This window comes from Copadichromis virginalis, linkage group LG10 (assembly GCF_057382275.1).
Source record: "Copadichromis virginalis isolate Kocher_CV1m ecotype Utaka linkage group LG10, C_Virginalis_male_GT1.1, whole genome shotgun sequence".
In the NCBI taxonomy this organism is placed as follows: domain Eukaryota; kingdom Metazoa; phylum Chordata; class Actinopteri; order Cichliformes; family Cichlidae; genus Copadichromis; species Copadichromis virginalis.
This window is the reverse complement of record NC_140627.1, coordinates 25,738,173-25,760,432: the sequence shown is the minus strand read 5'-3', so window position 1 is coordinate 25,760,432 and position 22,260 is coordinate 25,738,173. Positions and strand designations below refer to the sequence as shown.

At 40.6% G+C, this 22,260-nt stretch overlaps 1 protein-coding gene across 3 annotated transcripts; it reads left to right on the top strand.

Moving 5' to 3' along the window:
* Positions 1-468: 468 nt before the first annotated feature.
* macroh2a1 (macroH2A.1 histone) lies at positions 469-19,520 on the top strand. 3 transcript variants are annotated; one of them, XM_085470830.1, is made up of 9 exons: positions 469-609; positions 1,869-2,069; positions 2,579-2,685; positions 2,785-2,976; positions 3,747-3,854; positions 7,313-7,412; positions 11,717-11,806; positions 16,773-16,947; positions 19,059-19,520. In XM_085470830.1, the coding sequence occupies exons 2-9, from the start codon at positions 1,898-1,900 to the stop codon at positions 19,222-19,224; spliced, it is 1,110 nt and encodes a 369-aa protein (XP_085326956.1). In that variant the 5' UTR covers positions 469-609; positions 1,869-1,897; the 3' UTR covers positions 19,225-19,520. The 3 variants fall into 3 exon arrangements, with proteins under 3 accessions (XP_085326956.1, XP_085326958.1, XP_085326957.1); XM_085470832.1 differs by lacking the exon at positions 7,313-7,412 and adding an exon at positions 9,574-9,664 and having other exon boundaries at positions 470-609; XM_085470831.1 differs by lacking the exon at positions 469-609 and adding an exon at positions 1,154-1,640.
* The last annotated feature ends 2,740 nt before the right edge of the window (positions 19,521-22,260 follow it).

The window sequence follows — 22,260 nt, the reverse complement described above, 5'->3', positions numbered from 1 at the left end:
TTGATTTAAAATCCACTGTGATGGTGGAAATTTAACTGCCCAAAGGGTTATGAATCCAACAGTACACCAGATTTAAGACTATTGGGGAAATCATTATTAAAAGAAATTAGGTAAACAAGTAAAAGCTAGCTGAAACGTCCAAGAATGATGTCCATGTGGGACACTTATTATAAATTCATAAGGTAGGGTCTTTAAAGGATGTTCAAATAAGTTATTAAAAGATAAACATATTGTAGTCTGATGTAGACGAAAAATATTTGTACCCCTGAAAATAATCAAGGTAGCCTATATTGGATTAATTGGTGTACAGTGAAAGAATCAGCTTAAATCTGCTTAATATTATTATCGATATGCGCGGGAAACGTCCAGTATTTCCACTCAAACCACGTGTTTTTTGACAAAAGTAAAAAGGTGTAAAGGGTTAAGGATAATCTCAGCAGCAGATTCAGATTCAGCAGCTTTGCTCTCTGCTCTCAGCAGTCGCGCTCTGCGAGCAGCGCTGGCTCGCTCCGATATTTCAACTCGCTGTGGATTGTGGGAGACGGGGACACTGCCCAGGCTTGTTACCGGAGACCGAGAGGAAAATTTTTCCGCTCCTCTCTCGCATTTGTAAGTAATCCGCCAGCTTCGCGCACAGCCGTGTCAGCTCTGGTGTTGGCGTTTCGTGTCGATCGAGCCGGTCTCCGTTACCCCGGCTGAGACGTTAACGTTGCCATTTCGTGCTTTTTTTTTCCCTGGCATGGAGGCCGATAGGGAGACCGTGTTGCTGGGGCTGACGGGCAGGAAGGGGAGGGAAGGAGCGGGCAGCTGCCGCCACTCTCGGGTGGAAATAACCCCGGTAGAGCCCGCTGACCCGAGCATTAAAATCGTCCTCGGGTCGTCTGACAGCTCGGTATTTGGCGTTAGTCACGCGCACGGACTGTGGGGGAATTAAACGCACGCGCGCTAGGCATCCGGCGGGCTGTTGACACGCGGAAATAGCTGTCAGTGGCGGTTCAGCCCACCTTACACCTGGTCAGAGTAGAAAAATGCCGCAGATGTTGCGGGAAAAAGCTGAAGAGCCGCGGGAAACGGGGGCTTGGACACTGTATCGCGCGCGGAGTGTTTGCGTTGGGAGAAGGGGTTTTTTTGGGGAGGGGTGGCGTGGCCTGTGCTGTGGGCTAATTGATTACCACACAGCTAATTGGTGTCTGCATCTGGTGCAGCAGCATTGATTTCGCTCGCAGTAATCTTTACGTTTCGTAAAGCGGCGGGGTGACTTGCGAAGTTTTTATTGCCTTACCGCGTGCGTATCACGTTTACGTTTGATGAGCGACCTCTCTCGAGATGTCTGGACCGTAAAATGTCACATTTGGGTTGCGCAATTTCCCCATGGTGACATAAAATGAAAGGCTTATTTGGGTCCTCTGCAGTTTCTCATCAAATGGTCAAAAGAGTAGGAGTCCCGAGGGAAAGCGGCATACTGTGTGTACTAAAAAACACCCCCCCCCTTCTTTAAGAAGCACCCATGACATCAAACTCATTTATGTCTGGAATTTAATGGCTGTTCCACCCAGTCCTTGTTATCTGTGTATTTATTTATAATTTTTACTTTGTAAATCCAAGAAAGGGGCTCCAATCACAGGAAAGTTAAAGCAGGGGTACGTTTTCCTATCAAAGGATTACTCTGTTTATTGGCAGATTGCTTAATAGAGTACTGGGTCTGGTCCACAATGTTTGCAGCAATTTAAGAAGCTGATAAAGATAAATCTTTTTGATATTTGGCTATGGGTATTGGTCTTTTTGTCATGCACAAATTATTGTTTGTAATAAAGGAGATCAGTGTTGTTCAGATTTGTCAATGGATCGTGGCTGATGTGCCCGTGCAGAGCCTGACGCTGGTAGCAGTGACAGCATCATGTCCAGCCGAGGAGGAAAGAAGAAGTCGACCAAGACCTCGCGGTCCACCAAGGCCGGGGTCATCTTCCCCGTGGGGCGTATGCTGCGCTACATCAAGAGGGGATTGCCTAAATACCGCATCGGGGTGGGAGCTCCTGTCTACCTGGCTGCTGTCCTCGAGTATCTTACTGGTGAGATTTATTTTGCAATGGAAGAGAGTGGTTAAATATTAACAGACAGCAACACAAGGACTGACTCCAGAATCAAGACAATAGAACTACCAAATGACTACTTTAAAATCATTTTAGGGGTATGTAAGGGCACTTTAAGAAAGAAAAATCCCTGTGACGAAGCATGCTTTGTTATTTACATATTTGTAAATCTATTGGATAGCAATAGATGGATATCCAATAGAATGCAAAGTGCTGCAGATTAGCTGCTATTAGCGATGGTGATGCTAGAGGATACTGATGAGGAAGCACTGGAAATCTGTTTATTGAGGGATTTCACAGTTCAGAGATCACCCATGTTTGTCCTGATGTTTGCTTCAAATGACATTCGGAGGCACATTTACTCTTTGAAGACCTCATGAAAGTTAATCAGGTTCACTCATACATTCAGCATTCAGGACACAAAGCTGTTTTTTTTAAAGCACCCTTGATTATTTTTTCTTCTTTTTCTTTTAAAAAAATCCATGTAGCTGAGATTCTGGAGTTGGCAGGTAACGCGGCCAGAGACAATAAAAAAGGCCGTGTGACACCACGACACATCCTGCTGGCCATCGCCAACGATGAGGAGCTGAACCAGGTGAGCTGCTCTATAAATAATGATCCTAACTTCCAGGTGGTGCAGGGCATCATGGACATTGTCTTGGTTTGTCTAATTTCACATTTGCAACTGTTTCAGTTGCTAAAAGGCGTGACCATTGCAGCAGGTGGAGTCCTGCCCAACATCCATCCAGAGCTGCTGGCCAAGAAGAGAGGCGCCAAGGGGAAACTGGAGACGCCTGTCTCACCTGCCCCCGAGAAGAAACCCAAGTCGGTCAAGAAAACGACAGCTAAGAAACTGAGTGGGAAAAAGGCAGGAGGCAAGGCTAAGGTATGCCTTAATGTGAACAAGACTGATGTCTTTAAGAGCGACTGTGACTGAATTTAACTGTTTGAAGTGTATCATTAGTCGTTACTGCGCTTAATTGTCGGGCATGTCTCAAAATCAGTCCAGACTATTGGGTTTTTTTTTTTTGTTTTTTTTTTTAAAAAGCATCCATACTGACCATAGTGGCAGATGCTAGACACTCCACTGCTGATTGCAGGGAAGCTATTCCTGTCCAAAGTGCTTGCAGCTCTCCTGCTGATAGCTGTGGAGCTGCACCACTTCACAAACACACGTTTGACCCATTGTGGCTGTAAGAGAGGAAATACACCCTCTTTACACAAACCAAGCAAATTGAGACTAATCAAATTTGGAAAGACAAGTAGGAGCAGAAAACCCCCAGCCTTCAACAAAACATACACAATGTTTAAGCAAACCTTTTTGCCCCAGTTATGTCTGGAGTGGATTTAACACTTCTGGAGCTTAAGTTTGGAACAAAATAATTTGCATTCAGGTAACATCAGGAAATTATTATTAAAAATTGAGATTTCATCCTTTTCCACATTGTAGGAAAATAAAACGGGAACTAATGGCACTGCAGGATTTACTGTTTTAACTTTCAGAAATATATGCAACTGAAGGCACAAAACTGAGGCAAGATATTATTAAAAACTGCAGCTTTAACACAGAGGCAGTAGCTGACCTTTGACCCTCCCATGGTGGGGGCATTATTGCTGCAGTGTCACATGTCAACATGTATTCTGTGTCCTCAACAGAAACAGGGTGAGGTGAGCAAGGCGGCGTCAGCAGACAGCACTACAGAGGGATCTCCATCTGACAGCTTCACCGTGCTCTCCACCAAGAGCCTTTTCCTGGGTCAAAAGGTCAGTCCTCTGTCAATTCAGACATGCACTAACCTCAACACAGGTCACCGCTAATTATACAGAGTCGAGTTCAAGTTTTAGATGGTGATTCATGAGGCTTACGAAGAAAGTCTACACAAATCTTTTATAGATGCAGTAAAACATACGTAGAGCCATACGTTGGATATTAAAGGCTGGTGAGGGTTTTAAGGGGACTCTAAAAAGCAATGCTGAGGTCAGCGTTTAATAACTTTTCATTTAAAGGATGGACAGCTTGAGATAATGTTTTTCTTATTTCAGTTGTGAGTTTTCTTCTGTTTTCAATGTGACCTGTGTTTCTTTAGCAACCAAATGCTCTGTGTGTACAACTCAAATCAGATAAGAAGCAGAAAAGAATCCTTCATGCGCTGCCACAGGGTCTCTCAGGCTCTTGGTAGACTCAATAGACTACAAACTGTTGCCTCCATATTACATCCGACTGTTTTTATTCAGTCTTTTATCTGTGCTGCTCCCTCATGACTGAACTAGATCTAACACGGGAAATCTGACAAAGATGATTTGATAACATCGAAGCCATTCAGTTGGTGTCTTAAAAGGAAGTTTAAGTTTCTGTTTAATATAAGTTTCCTCACACTGAACATTGTGATAGTTTTGTTGTAACTCACGTGAAGGTCTAATAGGCTTAAATTGGAGTATAGATAGATAGTTAGATAGATAAAGATATGAATGACAGAGATATTTTGTGATCCGTTAGCTCCCATTGCTTTGGTCCTGCTGAGCATTAAAAACTGCTTTTTAACCCTTTGGCTGAGCTGAAACCTGAAAGTAAGTTTGCAACAAGTCATAATCAGAATTCCTTCAAAAGATTTTTTTTTTTCCAGAATATACTTCAAGAGCATAAGACTGTCATCAGATCAGATGCTCATGAAAATCACTGGAGGTTTAAAAAAAACACACAAAAGGCACTGAAGTGACACTGTATTAGAGAATGAATGACTCAAGAATGATGCAAGAAGTGCCACCGGTTCCCTTTTTATTAATTTCACACATTGAGAATTGAAGATAACTGCTGATTTAATATGAATCTGACCCTTATTCTTACCCTTTGTGCTAACTTTTTTTTCTTTGATGTGTAGACAAATATTTGAATGAACAGCATTCCTGTTTGTCAACACCAGTCTGACTTTTTTCACCTTTCACTAAATGTTTTGGTACTTTATCACAAATTAAACACACATTAGTAATGACATAACAACATCTGGACACTTTACTTGTATTAGACAGTAGTAGCAGTTAGACCACCACCACACAGAATCACCGATATGAGGCAGGGTGGATCCATGCTTTAGTTTTTAGGCCTAATGTCACAGCAGAAATCAGGACTTATGAGACCAGGCAATGTTTTTCTAGATTCATGTTGTCCAGTTTTGGTGAGCCAGTTCAAACTGAAGCTTCAGTTTCCTGTTTGTAGCTGACAGGAGGGGCACCTGGTGTGGTCTTCTGCTGCTGTAGCCCATCTACTTCAAGGTTTGATGTGTTGTGCATTCAGAGATGCTCTTCTGCGTACCCTAAGTTGTAACAAAAGGGTGTATCTGAGTTACTGTTGCCTTTGTATCAGCTTAAAGCAGTCTTCTCTGACCTGGCTCACTTGATATTTCTTCTTTTTTGGCTATTCTCTGTAAATCCTTGTGCAGGAAAATCCTGGTAGACCTGGAAGTCAGCCACGCCATATTCAGTACCCCTTTTAAATCAGCTGTCTTTCAACCATTCTGATGCTCAGTTTGAATGTCGGCAGGTCATTTTGACCATATCTACATGTGCAGAACAGGTTTACCCAACAAAGTGTCCACTAAGTGTACTCATTTTTATTTTGCAAATTCTTGAATCATAAAATATGTTCTTACACTGTTTTAATGCAAAAAAAATAAAAAATAAAACGCATTGGGAGAAGTAATTTACTTTAAGGTTTCACCTCAGGCCTCAGTCACACAGACTTGGAACCAGTCAGCAACAATCTGGCAACAACCGGTTGCGAAGGAAAAATGCGCCAGGGAGTTGCTTCTCTGTCCCGGTGTGACCGAGGGTTTAGCTTTCACCTGGCAGTTGGCAGCTCTGCATGCTTTGTTCTGCCCTGCGTATGTTGATGCTAATATGTCATTTCATTCTAATTAACTTGACATTTTCTTGCTAGTGAATTAGAATTGATTCTGCCCTGATTTAGCTGCCGTCTTCTGCTACCGCTGGTACTTTAAAAGCATAATGACTCTTGGCACCGTGCTTGTGAATCTTTTATGAGCTGTAACAAAGAACAATGAAGTGCTTGCATTCCTTGATGATGCATGTAGTGTACTGTAGTGTTTTAGTGAAGGATTAAAAAAAATGATTAGATGCTGAAAATATTAAAAGCTTTCAGCTTTTCATTTGCGGATTGGAAATATTATACTCGGCAGCAGCAGAGTATTAGTGCTTGATTGTGTAGCTGACCAAAGATTACAGCAGCAGTTATCATCAGTGGATGATAATTAATCAGATGAATGCAATAAACCTCCCACTGACTATGATAATGAAGTCATTAATAGAAAATCTAGTCTTTTATTCTGTGTGTTTTTTAAGATTCAATTGTTGTAACTGCTATCGTTCTTTCTGATCTTCTTGGCTTCTGTTTTTCTTTTGGCACAATCTGGGCGTTTATCATCAACTCTGACTTTCAAATGCTTGTTGCTGAAATATAGTGTCTGGGGAATAGCAGATGACTATTGAATCTTAAGCTGAGAGGTGCTTTTACTGGATGTCTGTTTGAAATGATAAACATTCAGAGGAATACCTTGACATTTTCAATTCTTTTTCTTGAAACTGTTGGTCCTGCTGCCATGAAATAAAACTTTAAAATCAAGTCAACAAAGAAGCAAATTTATCTTTTCCAGTTAATGCAGCAGGATTCTCCTTTGTACTCTACAAAGATTATTGCAGGACATGTAGGAGTTGGAAACCTTGTGGGACACCACGGGACATCCTACTAATATAAGCTTGTTTTAAAATGCGTTCAATAAAAAGAAGTCATTGCATTTAGATGTAGAATACCATAGGCTGCATCCCCTCTGGACAATATACAGTTGCAAATGAAAGCACTTTATCATGTCATTTAAAGGACCAGTGTGCTTATAGTTGGCTTTCAACTAGATACGGTAACATTCAGCTTTAAAGTAGTGTTTAATAAATGCATATAAGGTTTGCAAACTAAAGCTTTTTCAGGGAGTTTTCAGGTGTTTTCTTGCATGCCCTGTGCAAAATTGGCTTTGAATCTAAATTTAGGAAACAAAGTGCACTGTGTCCATTTCTGTAATTCACCAGAAAGTCAAGGTATCCCTACTGAGCTGCAGTGTTACTCTGGTTTTAATGGCTTTGCTTCCTGACCTCTTCCTTCTTGTCCACCTCCTCCTTGGCATGCCTGCTCCCCCCCTTTGCTCTCCGCCTCGCAGCTCAACCTCATCCACAGCGAGGTCAGTAACTTGGCTGGCTTTGACGTGGAGGGGGTCATCAACCCCACCAATGCTGAACTTGAACTTAAAGATGATCTAGGTGAGCTCCTCAACTCCCTGCCCTCCTTCCTTCACCCCCTCTCGTCCGCGTGGGCTTAGATATTCAAAATCATTGAAGGTTCAACAGTACAGCTTCTTCTAACTTAAATCCTTACTGGGTTAAAAAATATCAAAGTTTCAAGCTTCTTAGAGGGCCTTTTTCCACCCGTTCCATTCTTTCACACTGTGAGCAGCTCGGTTCAGATGGTGGACAGTGGAAGAGATATTTTAGGTTTCGGTTTAACAGAAGGTGAAAATCAGGTTTTTAAAATGCAATTTGTAGCACAACCAGTCTGTAGTTTCGACATTAATTGTATTAAACTGTGATTTCTAATCAGCAGGTATTTGAGATGCATTTTTATCTACATTTTCTGTTCCTTAAGACATTTCTATGCTGACGCTACTGCAAAAAGGCTTTAGTTATGTTCACCCATGGCCATTGGGGGAAAATCAGAAAAGATTTTTATCATTGTTTCCTCTGGGTTGATTGCTTTGAGGTGGCAGGTGGTCCTCTGCAGCAGTTGCACTGTTCAGCTGTCATTCAAAGACAGAGGTTCTTTAGTGCTGTAGCTCTCCAAAAAGGTGATTCTGTTCATCTGGACGTAGCGTTTTGTGGGTGAATCCAAGTGACTTTAGGATGAATGACGAAACGTTTCTCCCACAAAACGCTACGTCCAGATGAACAGAATCAACTTTTTGGAGATTTCCTTCCCTGGATGATTGAGAATGCATCGAGACGTTTAGTGCTGTAGCTAAAACTTCCCTGCCATAAGATTTGTATGACATCAACTGTTCGTCTTTGGTTTGGGGCAAATTAATACTTCAATAGTTTGTTTTTCTGCTGACATTAGGTCAACAGTTTCAGAGAAACTTAAGTAACACTGCCTCTTTTCTGCTACATGGAGAAAATGGTTTCTCCTGTGTCTCCCTCATACATGCACTAAAGAGAACTGTGGGGTAAACTAGCATTTAAAAGTAGATACACTCACAATGCACTGAAATGAAACAAGTGCACACAAATTGTGGAAATAAAATTAATAATCTAATTTTGTTTATTGGTTTCATGGGGAGACACACCGTTTGTGGCAGCAGTCTGAAAACACTGAAGTAATGAAATTTTCTAAATTATATGTAAATGAAATATAACATTATAATTGTATAATGTTCTATTTAATAGAAATAGAAGATCAGATATATTAAAGCTTAGTAAACGCCAAATGTTAGATTAGATCTTTTTTGGGGTGTGGGTTTAAATAACTGCGTCTTGTTTTTATTTATGCTTATAATCTATTTGGTTAATGCTCCTGTAAACGTTCCTTAGTAGACTTATTCGATGCTTGCTGGATGGTCAGCTCCTTGGAAGTAACAGAACTGCTCACAGTGTGAATAAACTATGAGATGCTTTGATTCTTAAAGTAGCCGTTCCTGCTCTTTGACTCGTGAATATAAGAGCAGAAAGGTGGAAATTTTCCTTCAAATCAATAGAAAAGCATGGATAAAATGCCGCTTCTAGGAGAAGAAAGCGATTTCTGTGGAGACTTTCAAGGATTTTCTCAAAGCTCCTCAGAGCAGCGATCCTGCTTGCTCCTCCTGTTGTGTAAATGTGTTGCGGTTCATTCCAGGTTGTCCTCCTTTCAAAGGGCTGCAGGACCTTTTGTAATGCTTGAAGATCAGTGTAGTGCACTGAAGTAGAGCGAGAGAAAACCCGACACGAGCCTCATTTAGGCGCTCACTTCAGCCTGACTGTGAGGTTGTTCACCTGGAGTGCGATCATAACATTCAGGACTCGGGATGACACAGTTGGACGGAATAAATTCTGCTGCTGGAAAACTGTAGGAATAAAAATATTTTGGGGTGTGGTTATATGCCCTGACGATTACACGCTTTTGGATTATTTACTCTATTCTTGTTTTATTTTAAGCAAATCTAGCCAACTGTGCAGTCCTGCTTCCTGATTACATACTGTAACATGACCTACCATTCCCTCAGTTGCCTCCTTGTTCCCTGTGATGTCCTCAGCCAATAAGGAGCGTGCTCACTTTCTCTTTTCTTCTTCTCTTTCATTCATTTATTTCTTTTCTTTTTGCCATCTTATTGCTCCTGGTCACTCACTGTGTTTTTTACCACCATGTTTGTTTGCCTGTCGTTGTTGTTGTCTGTAGTTGCAAGTTGTCCAAGCCGACATTTCCATCGTGGAGAGCGACGCTGTCGTTCACCCGACCAACTCCTCCCTCTATACAGGTGGTGAAGTAGGTAAAGGAACCACTGACACTGCAGACACCACGACTGCCTGTCTGCTCTCCCTCTGCATATCCAGATGGTCAGCGCTGCAGTCTGTGGGCAAACATCACAGCAGCAGCACAGTTTTTATTCTTTAATGAAGCGCTTTTTAGACCACGACCAAGGTCCCTGCTGTTCTTACTGTAAAAGCATAACCACAGAATATATGATCAGAATTGCTCGATGGTTAAAAATTGAAAAGGGAGGAAAAACCATCCTTCATTATCAGTGAAAAATTAACTTGCAGAGGCTTGAAAAGTGCAAGTAAAGGCTTTAAGATTAGTGCAATGAGGTACTTGTGGGTAACTGCCAAGATCTGAAAGTTGGCCGCCAAAAAAATGTTCTGCATTCACACGCGATGTTTTCCACAAACCGAAGCCAGTAGGCAAACAAAATGTGGACACTCAACTCAATTGGTTCATGTAAATTTTGGTTTTCATCTCGACTCAGAATGTTTCGAAACTGGTTCCCGCTCGTTCTCATTCGCAAAGCAGTGTAACTGTAGTTAGCTGGGTGACCTCGAACTCCCACGTCAGCACCAGGGGTCGAAGCGCTGACACTGTGTGAGGTTTATATGTGGATGAAAAGCTGGACTGCCACATACTTCTGTGACAGCTTTTCAGAGATGTATCTGGAGCGTAGTGTGTTATAAGCTTTTTGTAAGCGTGTTCAACAAGCTTTCAGAGTCATATCATATCTTCTGCCTAAATTATTCCTCCTGCTTTGTGAGTCTGGCTCCTTGCCACAAAATCTTAAATCAGACTGCATTAAACGTTCATGGTCTCTGCTAACTTTCAAATCTTTGCCAGTTTATTATCACATCATCCAGGTATTATTTCCAGCTGGCCTGCAGAATGTGTAACAATGAACCTGGGTAGCGCATATTTTTGTGCTGTGCTCTCTCCAACAACCTTTCGTAGTTATTCCCACCAAAGACAATGTACACAATGTTTATGCTTCTCCTAGTGATTCTCTTAGTCCAAGCATCAAGTAATGCATACACACACTTTCTCAGTGTGATCCTAACACAGTGCTGCTGCTTGTTGTTGCTTTGTTCCACTCGACTGAAACGCAGACAGTCTGGGACTCGCTTCATTTCCTGTGACATTTAACCTCTCTGACTGTGCTGTCAGTTCAGACGGTTAGAAAGAGAGAAAATGTCTAAGACGCTGTTTCCTGAAGCTTCATATTAAAACCCGTCAGGGTTGATTTGTGGCAATTTGGATTAATGACTGAACAAATATTAACTAGCTCTTTACCTACGAGGACCATCACCCTTTGTCTGCTTTTCTTGTAATGACTGTTAAATGATTTCAGGGGCTTTTCTTTAAAATGCTGACTTTTACTCTTACTTCCAGACCTTGATTTTTACCCCCCCCCTGCCTGTTTTTAATATTGTTGCAGCCAGAGCATTCATTTGTCTGCTTCTGGTGACGTTAAATTGCCTCCCCTCTTCTCTCTTTAGCTCTGAGTGCATTTTAAAGTGGTATAAATGTCATCAGTGAGACATGAATACACATGAAATCAAGTATCCTAGTTAAACTTAAATTGCTAGGACTATTTTACTTTAAGTCCATTCATCAGTGCTGCAAAGCTTTTACATTGTTAACTATAATATTCGCTCACCCACTTTTTTTGTTGCTATTTTGAGAGTGAAAGAAAATACTCTCCTCACTGTATATAAGCCACTATGGAAGGACAGAGGGAAGTAATTACAGACTGAAGCTTTAATACATTAGTTTAACTCTCAGAATGAGTCATTCTGAAAATGGCAGCTTTGAATCCTTACACTTCATTTATGAGACTTTCCCAGACTCTTAAAATTAAAGTAACAGGAACATGTATGTTTGATTATAAATGTGAGTGCAGAGATTCAGAGAGAGGCCGGGGGAAATGATTGACAGCATCATTGTGTCTGCCTGCCTGTCTGTCTGCATGATCACCAGTCAGCTCTCTTCTTGCTTGCTGTTTTTCTCGCTGCAGTATGTGAGGATGCATTCACCTCAGTCCTCTCTCCCCTCGCAGGCTCTGCTCTGGAGAAAAAGGGGGGTAAAGAGTTCGCCGATGCAGTGCAAGAGCTGAAGAAGAAAAACGGCCCTCTGGAGGTGGCTGGTGGTAAGTGCACAGAGGATTATTTTTATTTATATTTTAGACACAGAAAGTAGAGGTTATATCAGGAGGCCTGAAAGATCTCGCTCGGACTTGGCTGTGGTACTGTAAATAAGACATTAAATCATTCTATCACCATTATTTTAACACCACATACAGATAAACATGTGGAAATGATAAAAATTTGGCAGAATGTTTTTGTTTTGTTTTTTTTCTTTCAAATAAACGCTGGTGTATTTTAGTGATATAAAAAGATAAATCGCCATAAACACAGGGGTATAAAAACCTGCTACATGATGCTAGGCTGGCAACACAGGTGAACTGAAACATCATCGTCACTGAGTAAGAGGAGTATCAGCTGAACAAGGGGAAATGATATATTTTACTTAGAAATAAATACAAGATCCAAATCCAGAAATTTAAAACTAAATGCCTGCTCAATGATGGAATATCCAGATAATCCTAGTGAGTTGTTTTTTTGTTTTTTAATAATTTTTTTAGACATTTTCAGGCTCGATAAATCCTCTGAAGAGTGACAAGAACTCCTATAATTTCTGGTAATGATTATGAGACCATGTGATGAGCGAGCAGGTTCAGAGTTTAGTTTTCTTTGGAGTCTGAAAAAGTTGCTGATTGGATGAGGTCTACTGCTTTAACCTGCCTACACTAACCTTATCCTCCAATCACATCAGAGTGCTCCTCTCACTGTCTTCTTGTTACTGGCTTGTACAGTAACAAATAAGCATGTGCTTCTTTAAACTTTTAAACTACTCGATTAAAAATTAGAGGAACACTTTTTAATAAGGCTGTGGCATCAAGTCATTTAAAAATCTGGGCTATTGATCTGGTCAGATAAATGGCAGAGAGGTTTGTTGCTGTTTTGGTGTTAACAAGAAATTAACTACAGGTGCACCACCTGTGGGCAGGCGAGGACATGGACACCCAAATTTGTGAATGCAATAACTTGAGAACAAAGCAATGTAGGAATTTTAAATTCCTACCATAGGTGCTGCCACTAGTGTTAGTGTCACTACTGATATCATGAGGTGATACCTGGACCCTACAGAGGTGGCACAAGTAGTCCAACTCCTGATACATCAAAGGGTGCCTTTTCCAGAAGGTTTGCTGCACCTCCCAGCACAGAGAAGCAACAGAGAACGTTGTGCTGCCTGTAACATTCAGCATGACTGGTTTGCTGACGGGTCAATGATAGTCGAGGGACGCACAGGCTTCTACGGGCTAGGCGACGGCACCCTGACTGCTGTTAGGGGACCTATCCGATGCTGTCAGATTGCACCTCAGACTGTCCGGCTCCAGATCCCCCAGGACTGTATCCATGACATTGTCTCGTTAGAAGCACGCCCTGATGTTGTCAAACATGCAAACAAACACGTGGGTCCATCTCCATGTCTGTAGAAGTCAGTGATTGGTCCATCCATACAGTAAAATTGACTAACCTGCCAAAATATTTTTTTTCACTTTGATTTTCGGTGTGTCTTTGAACTCAGGCCCCTGTAGGTTGACAATTTTGATTTCCATAATCAAAGTGGCATCCACTTATTCACTGAACACACACAGTTCATGATGTCAGTTGAGAAATCCAGCATGATTATTCAGTTATTTTCTTTACCCTGACGTCTTGTGTGTTTTCAAAGTCTTCCTTTTATTTAGGAATAAACAATCTCTGGCTTTCACACACACTGTGATGAAAAACCAAAACTGTCCATAAAATAAAAATGAATTTTGCCACCTCACAGGATTAGCTTAACATTTTAAGTGCTCAATAACAACTCCCACCTTTTCGTTCTCACTTCTTTTCGAAGTGTATTGTAACTGTTCCTGGGTCCTTTTTAACAATGTTAACAAGTTTATTGTAATTTGGTATCCAGAAACATTCTTGATCAGTGTTGTTTCTAGATTTTTTTTGTAAAAATTTTTTTTTATCTTTTTAATGAAACATTTGGTTTGCTGGAAAGGAAGTATGAGCGTAACACTAAGATGCGCTGAAACTGCCTCTTTTTAAAAATTACTTTAACATTCACACACTGCATCAGATTTTTCCACACTTTGATCTGATTACATGATTGAAAGGGGTTGGAAAAGTGCATATTGATCCACTCGAGCACCACCCAGCTCGTATGACAGTGATGTCAGCGTGTCTCATAAATCTCTCATCTAGCACACCATGCAGAGCAGGGCAGGGTCTTTTTGGCCTTCCAGCTTAAGAAAATGACACTGCAGCCAGGATTAGCTCTTTGGACATGGAAGCCTAGATTTTACACACTTGGACTAATTTATTCTTTACTTAAAAGCTCAGTGTTGAACTTGAAACCGTGAATCCAGGAACTTTTTTTTTTCCTTTTGGTCATGACTGTGATCAAAGACATTTAGCACTGGCACATCGCATCTGTTCTTGGCGACTTTAGTCTGCAGCTACAGGGATTGGCCTTCAGAGAGCAATATTATTTTAGTCCTTAAAGATTATTTTATCTTTCAGTCTGTTCGCTCTTAGTGCCTCTCTTATTCTTTCTCCATCTGTCTCTGGTTCTTTCGCTTTATCTCTCTCATTATTCATCACTCACACTCACTTTTTCAAATGCTGCCCACCTTCAGCCAAGTTCGCTCAGTATCCTAATCCTGCTTTCTATGCGGAGCTCGTAAATAGATAACCAGGTGACTGAACACCAAGCCAGCAGCGCCTGACGGGGATTCTGGGATCGGCCCTGTGGTCACGCTGACCACACCTGCCTCAGGACAGCTGTCCAAAAGGTCCTCAGTGATGTCTTTTACCAACATTTTTGTCTCTCTGCAAGCAAAGTTTCACATTTTAAGTCCAGGCAGGTACTAAAGTGAATTATTCAACCCCAGGTTATTCATTTAGTTTAATATTCTGAAATTACGAGTGATTTTTAGGTGGTAATTTCTAAAATTACTGCTGCTGCCTGCATAATAACATAAAAGAAAACGTTAGCTGAGTAAGTAAAAGCTAATTGTTTTATTTATACAGCAAAGCTCAGAGTGCATGAAATTTCCCTTCATTAGTTTTCTGCGAAGCCTGACTTGCTCTGCTGATTATAGAAGATTTTTTAAATGAGCAGCCAAGATTCTGAATTTTGGATTGAATAAACAGCAAAACTGATAATTTTACTGATTTACAGTTAGCTCATTAAATCTGTAACATTTACTGTTCTTAGAGGATAAATCGATTCATTTGTAATACTCTGCACGAAAAGCAGCAGTGGGTTTATCTATTAACAAGAAGCCAAAACTCGATATGGCTTAATCATCAGTGCCATAAAGCTCCATTGTTGTCCAGCACTATAAAATTGCAGGAATTAACCACACTCTTGCACATGTTCCTGCGTGACTAATGAAGGAACTTGCCACTGCACTTTATTCACAATTAGTCCCACAAACACCATCCTGCTGCTCTAGATGGCCCCATGCAACCCTAAGGCTGGATGGGTCATCCCAGTCCAGCAGAGATGAAACAAATAAGGTCTGAGGGTAAATAAAAAGGTGTTTATGTAATAAAAATATTTAGTGTTTTGTTTTTTGTAATATATGTCAGATGACAGTACATAATGCCAGTCATGTTTCCAGTGGATGCATATAATAATCAACAAAGTTTCATACAGAACTGATGGATGGATTTTGTCTGTAAAATTGAACAAAAATTTAGTTTCATCTTTTCAGGAACCATTTGAATTTTCTCTCTAGCACAAAATGGTTGAGGGATAAGCTAATGTGAAGTGCACGTGGTAAAAGCACATTCTTCTCTCCGAAACATCTGAATTTTGTCTCTAGGAGAAATTAAGACTGACAGACCTGGGGTCAATAAAGGGTTAACATGAGTATCAAAATTTAAATGCACAATATGATTAGCCTGGCCATCGACCAGCAGCTGGCACTGGGTATATATATATTTTTTTTGTTTGTTTGGTTTTTTTTTTAGCCTGTAAATGGCAGTATCAGACCCACAGGTACATGCTGGGTTCCTGAAGGTTCTTGTCTCTTGCAGCAATGTGATGGTGTTCATATTTCAGTGGCAGATTGATTAAAAGACAGCGATCATTAGCGTAACCAGATAAGTTCCTTGCACCTAGATGCAGAAAATCCACATAAGTGTTGCAGGGCTGGATTTCATCATCGTTTGATCGGCAGGTTATGCGCAGTGCACAAACACCACCACACACACTTCCTCCCACCCAAACCATAAAACAAATTGGACTCGGCAGGCAGTCATGAAAACCATAATCATCATCGTCCTTCAACTTTACCTCACAACCAGATCACACATGCGGCGTGACTGGCTCTCGCTCAGCTGTGTGAAGTCTCTCCGTCCTCTCTGAGCCATCTGGAAATGAACTCGTCCTCAGCGTTGACTTCGGTCCAGTCACACATTCGCTGTGGGCTAATAAACTCTGACTGGAGGCTTTTGCACTTCACAGAATCAGAGGCTTTGGCTGAGTTACACTTTTTACAGCTGCTGGTTTTGAGGGAAGACTAAGCTAATTGTTAAACAACAGAGTACAGGCTTCTCTCATTTTTCTTTCTCTTACTTTCACTTCATTCCTTTTTCTTCCCCGTCTTTGCTGTTCTACTTTTCTTTTCCCCCCTTCTTCTCTGCTGTCTGGAGGAACAGCCCACCTCACTGAAATATCCTGGAGATTTTGGAGATTTTCCACTAAGCAGTGATCTTTTAGCACCTTTGGCCTCCAAACAACTTGTAGGTTTTTATTTCTGACAAAACTGAGTGAAAGAAGCTGTGACATTTGACTGTTCTGACTAAATGAATCTCGGGCTGTGTTTCAAAAAACTCATAATTGCAACAAGACTAAAAATGTTGGCATTTTGTGCAAGCATAGTATTTATCCTTACTTGTTTCCCAGTTCTTCTCCGTCTGGTGTCTCGATTTCCTCTCCTCTTTCCTTCATAGTGATTAACCATTCTTTCCTCCCCCTTCTCTCAGCCGTGTTGACCGCTGGCTTTGGCCTGCCTGCTAAGTACGTTATCCACTGTAACAGTCCAGGCTGGGGCTCCGACAAGTGCGAGGAGATGCTGGACAAGACGGTGAAGAACTGCCTCGCTCTGGCAGATGAGAAGAAACTGAAGTCTGTGGCCTTTCCCTCCATCGGGAGTGGAAGGTAAGAAAACACGCAGATGAAAGACGCCTGTAAAAACAAGACACTCTTAGAAAATGTAATGTTATCTGGTCCACATCCTGTATATCACCAGTATGCAGTATGATTATCCACTTAAGGACATTTTTACTTTTACTTTTTTTTTTTTTTGGTCTAAAGCTAAAAGTGTTTTTTTTTTTTTTTTTTTTTTTTTAAAAAGGGGGATAATATGAACACTTTGGAAACCCAAAAAACTGTACTGAGTTCTCCTGAAATAACATTCCAGCTGGGAGAAACGTCTCAGATCTCCTTTGAGTAGCATTCTTGGATCTTCGGCTATAGAAAATATTGTTCATGCTCATGTTTATGTGCGTACCCATACAGTTTTCCTTCTTTTATTTTGTAACTTAAAATGGGGATTGAGACGAATTCTTTGGCAACAGAGGTGAACACATCCAGCTTGATCCCATAGAAAGCACTGAGAGCAGCACAATGAGGTCATAGACTGTATGTAAAAGATGGAGATGACCAACATGACATCCTGACTGTACGTGATGTTGCATTTTAAGCGTTTTTTTTCCCTATAAGGCTGAAACCAAACCCGCTTCTAGTGCCAATCTTCATTTTAGATTTACATACTTGATATTAATTACTCAGAATTACTTTACTGAATATTTGACAATGGTTCAAAGTTCAAACAAAGGTTTGATTGAAAAGGTAACTCTGCATGTTGTAGCATCAAAATTAAGCAATAAAGCAACATTTTCCAAAGTAAAATGCTATGTGGCTTTACATTAGTCAACTTAACACACATTCACATCTGTCTGAGGAGAAATTGGCAAAATTTTTGGTGATCTGCAAACATCTTATGTCTTTACACACTTGTTGTTTTCTTAAACTCTATAAAAGATGAACAGGCCTGCAGAAGTTGACTCCTGCATAGCAATCAGATTGCTTTTTCTGGTCTAAAGCCACATCTTTGCATTTTCATAGAAATAAATGATATTTAATTTTAATGAAGAAATGATAATTATGGCCTCATTTAGAGGAGACTGAGATAAAATAGGTTGTGATTTAATCCAGAGTGTATTCCTTGACCAGTTGCCTATTGGTAGCATGAAATCCTTTGCAAACCTCTGCGATTTCTTTGGTGGTAGTAGTTTACATGGAATATGCTGACTTGTTTGCAACTCAGTCTTTATTTAGCAGGAGTGAAACTCTGAAAAGTGTGGCCCAGGCTGTTCACCTTTTAAAGTAAAAGCTGTGCCTTTTGAAATATGTTTGCCGTAGTAAGGCTGCTGAACGTGAACGTCTTCCAAGTTTCACTATGGCTGGGAATTTAAATTGGCGGATGTTTGCAGACAAGTCGTCATTTTTCCTGCAAACTACAGACAACTGCAGCAATCTGCTAAAGCAATCACATGGAGGTTTTTTTGGTGCTGCACCTTCTTTGCAACAGATTTAACTCAGCTTCACGCAAAAACCTTCAGCATGTACTCCAAACTAGTCAACGTTTATTTTAACCTCGTCGGATGGTCGCACAGTTTAGGCCTGTGTTACTGAGGTCTAAACAAGATAGTTAGCATGAGCTTTAGTTAACCCACACCACCCACTCATCCAAATGTGGCTGCATTCAGTATCTAAAGACCAAAATGCCAACAAGACGACAATTTCAAGACCAGTGGATGATGTTATACTGGCTACGTCTGACTTTTTTAGCTAACGATGTGTAATTAGCCTGCTAAACTTTTTAGCACTTTTACTTTTGTTCTCATTAGCATTTAGCTTGAAACCTTTTTTTTCTCATTTCTTATCTTGATAATCAGAAGCTCAGATTTGATCTTCCCAACCTTTGTTAAGCCACTGGTTGGAAACCAGCGCATAACGGTGGGCAGCCAAAGTTCAGGTTCATGAGGTTTGAACAGCTATAGGAAAAACTTTACCTCGCCATTCACCCTTTTACAGCTTAAAATTGGTGCCTGAGTTGAAAGCAGTAAAACTTGGTTCCAAATTCAATCTATAATATGTGCCTAGTAAATAACTACCTTCATGTGTATCCTTACCACTAACATAATGACAATCTCTGCAGTGTGTGAGACCACATTTCACCAAGTGTGTGCGAACTCTCCCATCAGGAATGGTTTCCCGAAGCAGACGGCAGCCCAGCTGATCCTCAAGGCCATCTCCAGTTATTTTGTGGCCACCATGTCTTCCACCATCAAGACCGTCTACTTCGTGCTGTTTGACAGCGAGAGCATCGGGATCTACGTGCAAGAAATGGCGAAGCTGGAGACGAGCTAAAAGTACGGAATATTCCCCTCCTTGTTTTTACCTGCAAGGAAAGAAGGTGGCGTTTACTAGTGATCGATTAATTTTGAAGAGAAGAAAAAAAGAAAATTTTTTCTTAAGGCTGGGAACTTGTTTTTGCATTAAGTTTGTAAAATTCCTATATTGTTTTTAATTTCCTATTTACTTGTCATCACTGGCATTTAAATGTAGACGTGCACTGTTCATTCTGCGGTCTTTTAACACACAGTGCCACACAAAACAGATTGAACAAGTGAGAACACTCACTCTAAGATTTAATTTTCAGAACATATACGGTTTAAAAAGATGCTATGAGACATTGCTACACCTCAAGTACAAAAGGCTTCCAGAGAAGGCCGATAAATACGGGTTAATGCATGTAAACACAGTACAGTCAATAAAAACAGCTACCCTCATTCTTTCGTGCTTAGTAACACAGGACACTTAATCGTGTGTTGTATTTTTTTGGGTATTAAGTCTACATTTTTGGATAATTTCTGTTGGTATCGCACTGTGTAATGAAAAGCGTAAAGAAAAGTTCCGTTTGGTTTGGTCTTTACGAGATCGGTGTTAAAGACTAAAGGAGTGAGTTTTGTTTTTGTGTTGTGTGTTGCAAATTCCTCTTTTTTTTTTTTTTTTTTTTTTTGCCTTTGATTCCACAGGCAAAAGATGCTTTCGCAGTGTGCTGCAGATGCCTTCAATTTCCAAAAAAAACCTCAATTGGAAAGAGTTTATTGATATGTCTTGACCCTACTTGCACCTGGAAAAATGTACATTTACATTGAATAAGTGGAGATTGGAGGTCTTTGCAGAGCAACAATAGGTTATATTGTGTGTTCCTATAAGTGTTTATATAGATGGAGTATTTGTGAAATGTTATAGTAAAATAATGAACTGTAACATAGATTTTTATTTTCTATTTTAATTTTCTGACCGATTCTAAGTGGCAAGGTATTTGGAAGGAAAAAAAAATGTAGAAGTGTGTTTGTCTTTGTTAAGCCATAAAACATACAGTATGTACTCATTCAGAGGCTGTCTTGCTGTTGCTTTTGGTTTTTGGTTCTTTCCATTCAGCCACCACCAGATGGCGCCCTATAATCACAAATTGGACTTTCCATCTCAGCCATTTTCTTGTGCAGCAGCAGACCTCTTCACACAGACAGCGGTTGATTTGAGGTTGGATTTGAATTGGGACTATTTGAACGTACATGAGGAACCGGACTGTTTTGCTGCATTTAGACTTTTCAACAGTCTAACTTTTTATGGGAAAAAAAAAAAAGTAAGGTGCTTTCTAATAATTGCTACAATTGATGATTGCAAAAGGTCTGTACACACTCCGGTAATAAAATACCTTCAAAAATTCTGAGATCATTTTGTGTTTCATGCAGATCTGTGGGATGCTGCCAGTAACCGTGAGCTTCATGATTAAAAATGCATGTGTGAGCGTGAAGTTTAATTGAAATAGAAGCCTTTGTTGTCCCCTTTGGAAAAGAGTGTGTGTATGCTGGATGTAGTAATAAATCCCTCTCCACTGTTTTAAAGTGAGCATAATTGTAAGTGTTGCAGAACAAATGGCAAAAAGATGACACGCTACATTTATTTGATTTGACTGAGAGCCACAGCGAAAGCCTCACGAATCTCAGCTCATTGAGCATATGCGTGTCTGTGTTCAGGAGGCCCAAACGAGTTTTTTTTACTGGAAGAAATCCTGAGTAGTTTTCATTTCTCTTTTAATTTAATTTAGGGTCACACGTTTAAGATTGGTTCAAGTTGTGCATGAATCCAAAAGACTTAAAGCAACTGTTTTTGGTTAGGATGAGTTTGTCATCGTTGCTTAACTTTTACTTCCCTACAGATTTTTTCACATGAGCTTCTCGCATATCTCCCATTTTCATCAGTGTAAAATGGAACATAAGGAGGCAAATGTTAAAATAATAATCGTAGAAAACCCAAACTTTTCCAGTTACTTATTGCAATTCAAGTTGTTCGAGTCCAATCAATAGCTTAAAATGGTACAAAGGTATGGTTAAAAAAAAAAAAGTTAAGGTTACTCAAAACTGAAAGATAATGTACATTTCAGAATTATACAAAAAGGCCTTTTTCAGGGAACACAATTTAAAGCTGGAGGTTAATCAAGCCTTGACAGCTGGTGCTACCAATTCTTACAGGTGTTCCAACTTCTCTGGATTACTTATAACCCCCTCTGTCTGCATGAAAGCAGTGTTGGAAAACACTGCGGTAACATACCCCCGTGAGCATCAGTTGCACCACATTGTACTGCAGAAAGTAGTGTGTTGCTACAAAAATGGTAAGAAAAGGGCAAATAACAATGGAGGAGAGACAGACCATCGTAACACTTAAAAATGTCGATCTTTCCTACAGAGAAATTTGAAGGAAAGTCGAGGTGTCTGTGAGTACAGCTTCCTTCACCGTTAAAAGGCACTCAGAAAATGGGGTAAACTGTCACAGGAGGAGGTCTGGCAGACCCAAAGCCACGACTGAATCAGAGGACAAGTTTCTGAGAGTTAACAGCTTGCATGATAGGTGACTCACAGGACAACAGCTTTAAGCACAGCTTAATAGTGTTCGTGGTAATCAGGTCTCAGTTTCAACTGTGAAGAGAAGACTTCGAGCTGCATGTTTGACAGGACGAGTTGCAGCAAGAAAGCCACTGCTAAGATGTCAGAATAAGACAAATGAAACACTGCCACTGGACTGCTGAAGACTGGAAGAGGTATTATGAACTGAGGAATCTAAATTTGAAATTGTTACGCAGGATCTTTGCACGCTGTTGAGTAGGTGAAAGGATGGCTCCACAGTGTGTGGCATCCACTGTCAAACATGGACGAGGATGTATGATGGATCCAGGGTCGGTGACTTGAATAGACTGAGAGGCACTCTGAACCAAACTACTACTAGAGGGCTACCACAGCATCCTGCAACGCCATCCAATTCCATCTGATATGCACCTAATTGATCAGGGGTTCATCCTACTGCAGGATAATGACCCAGAACATACGTCTAAGCTTT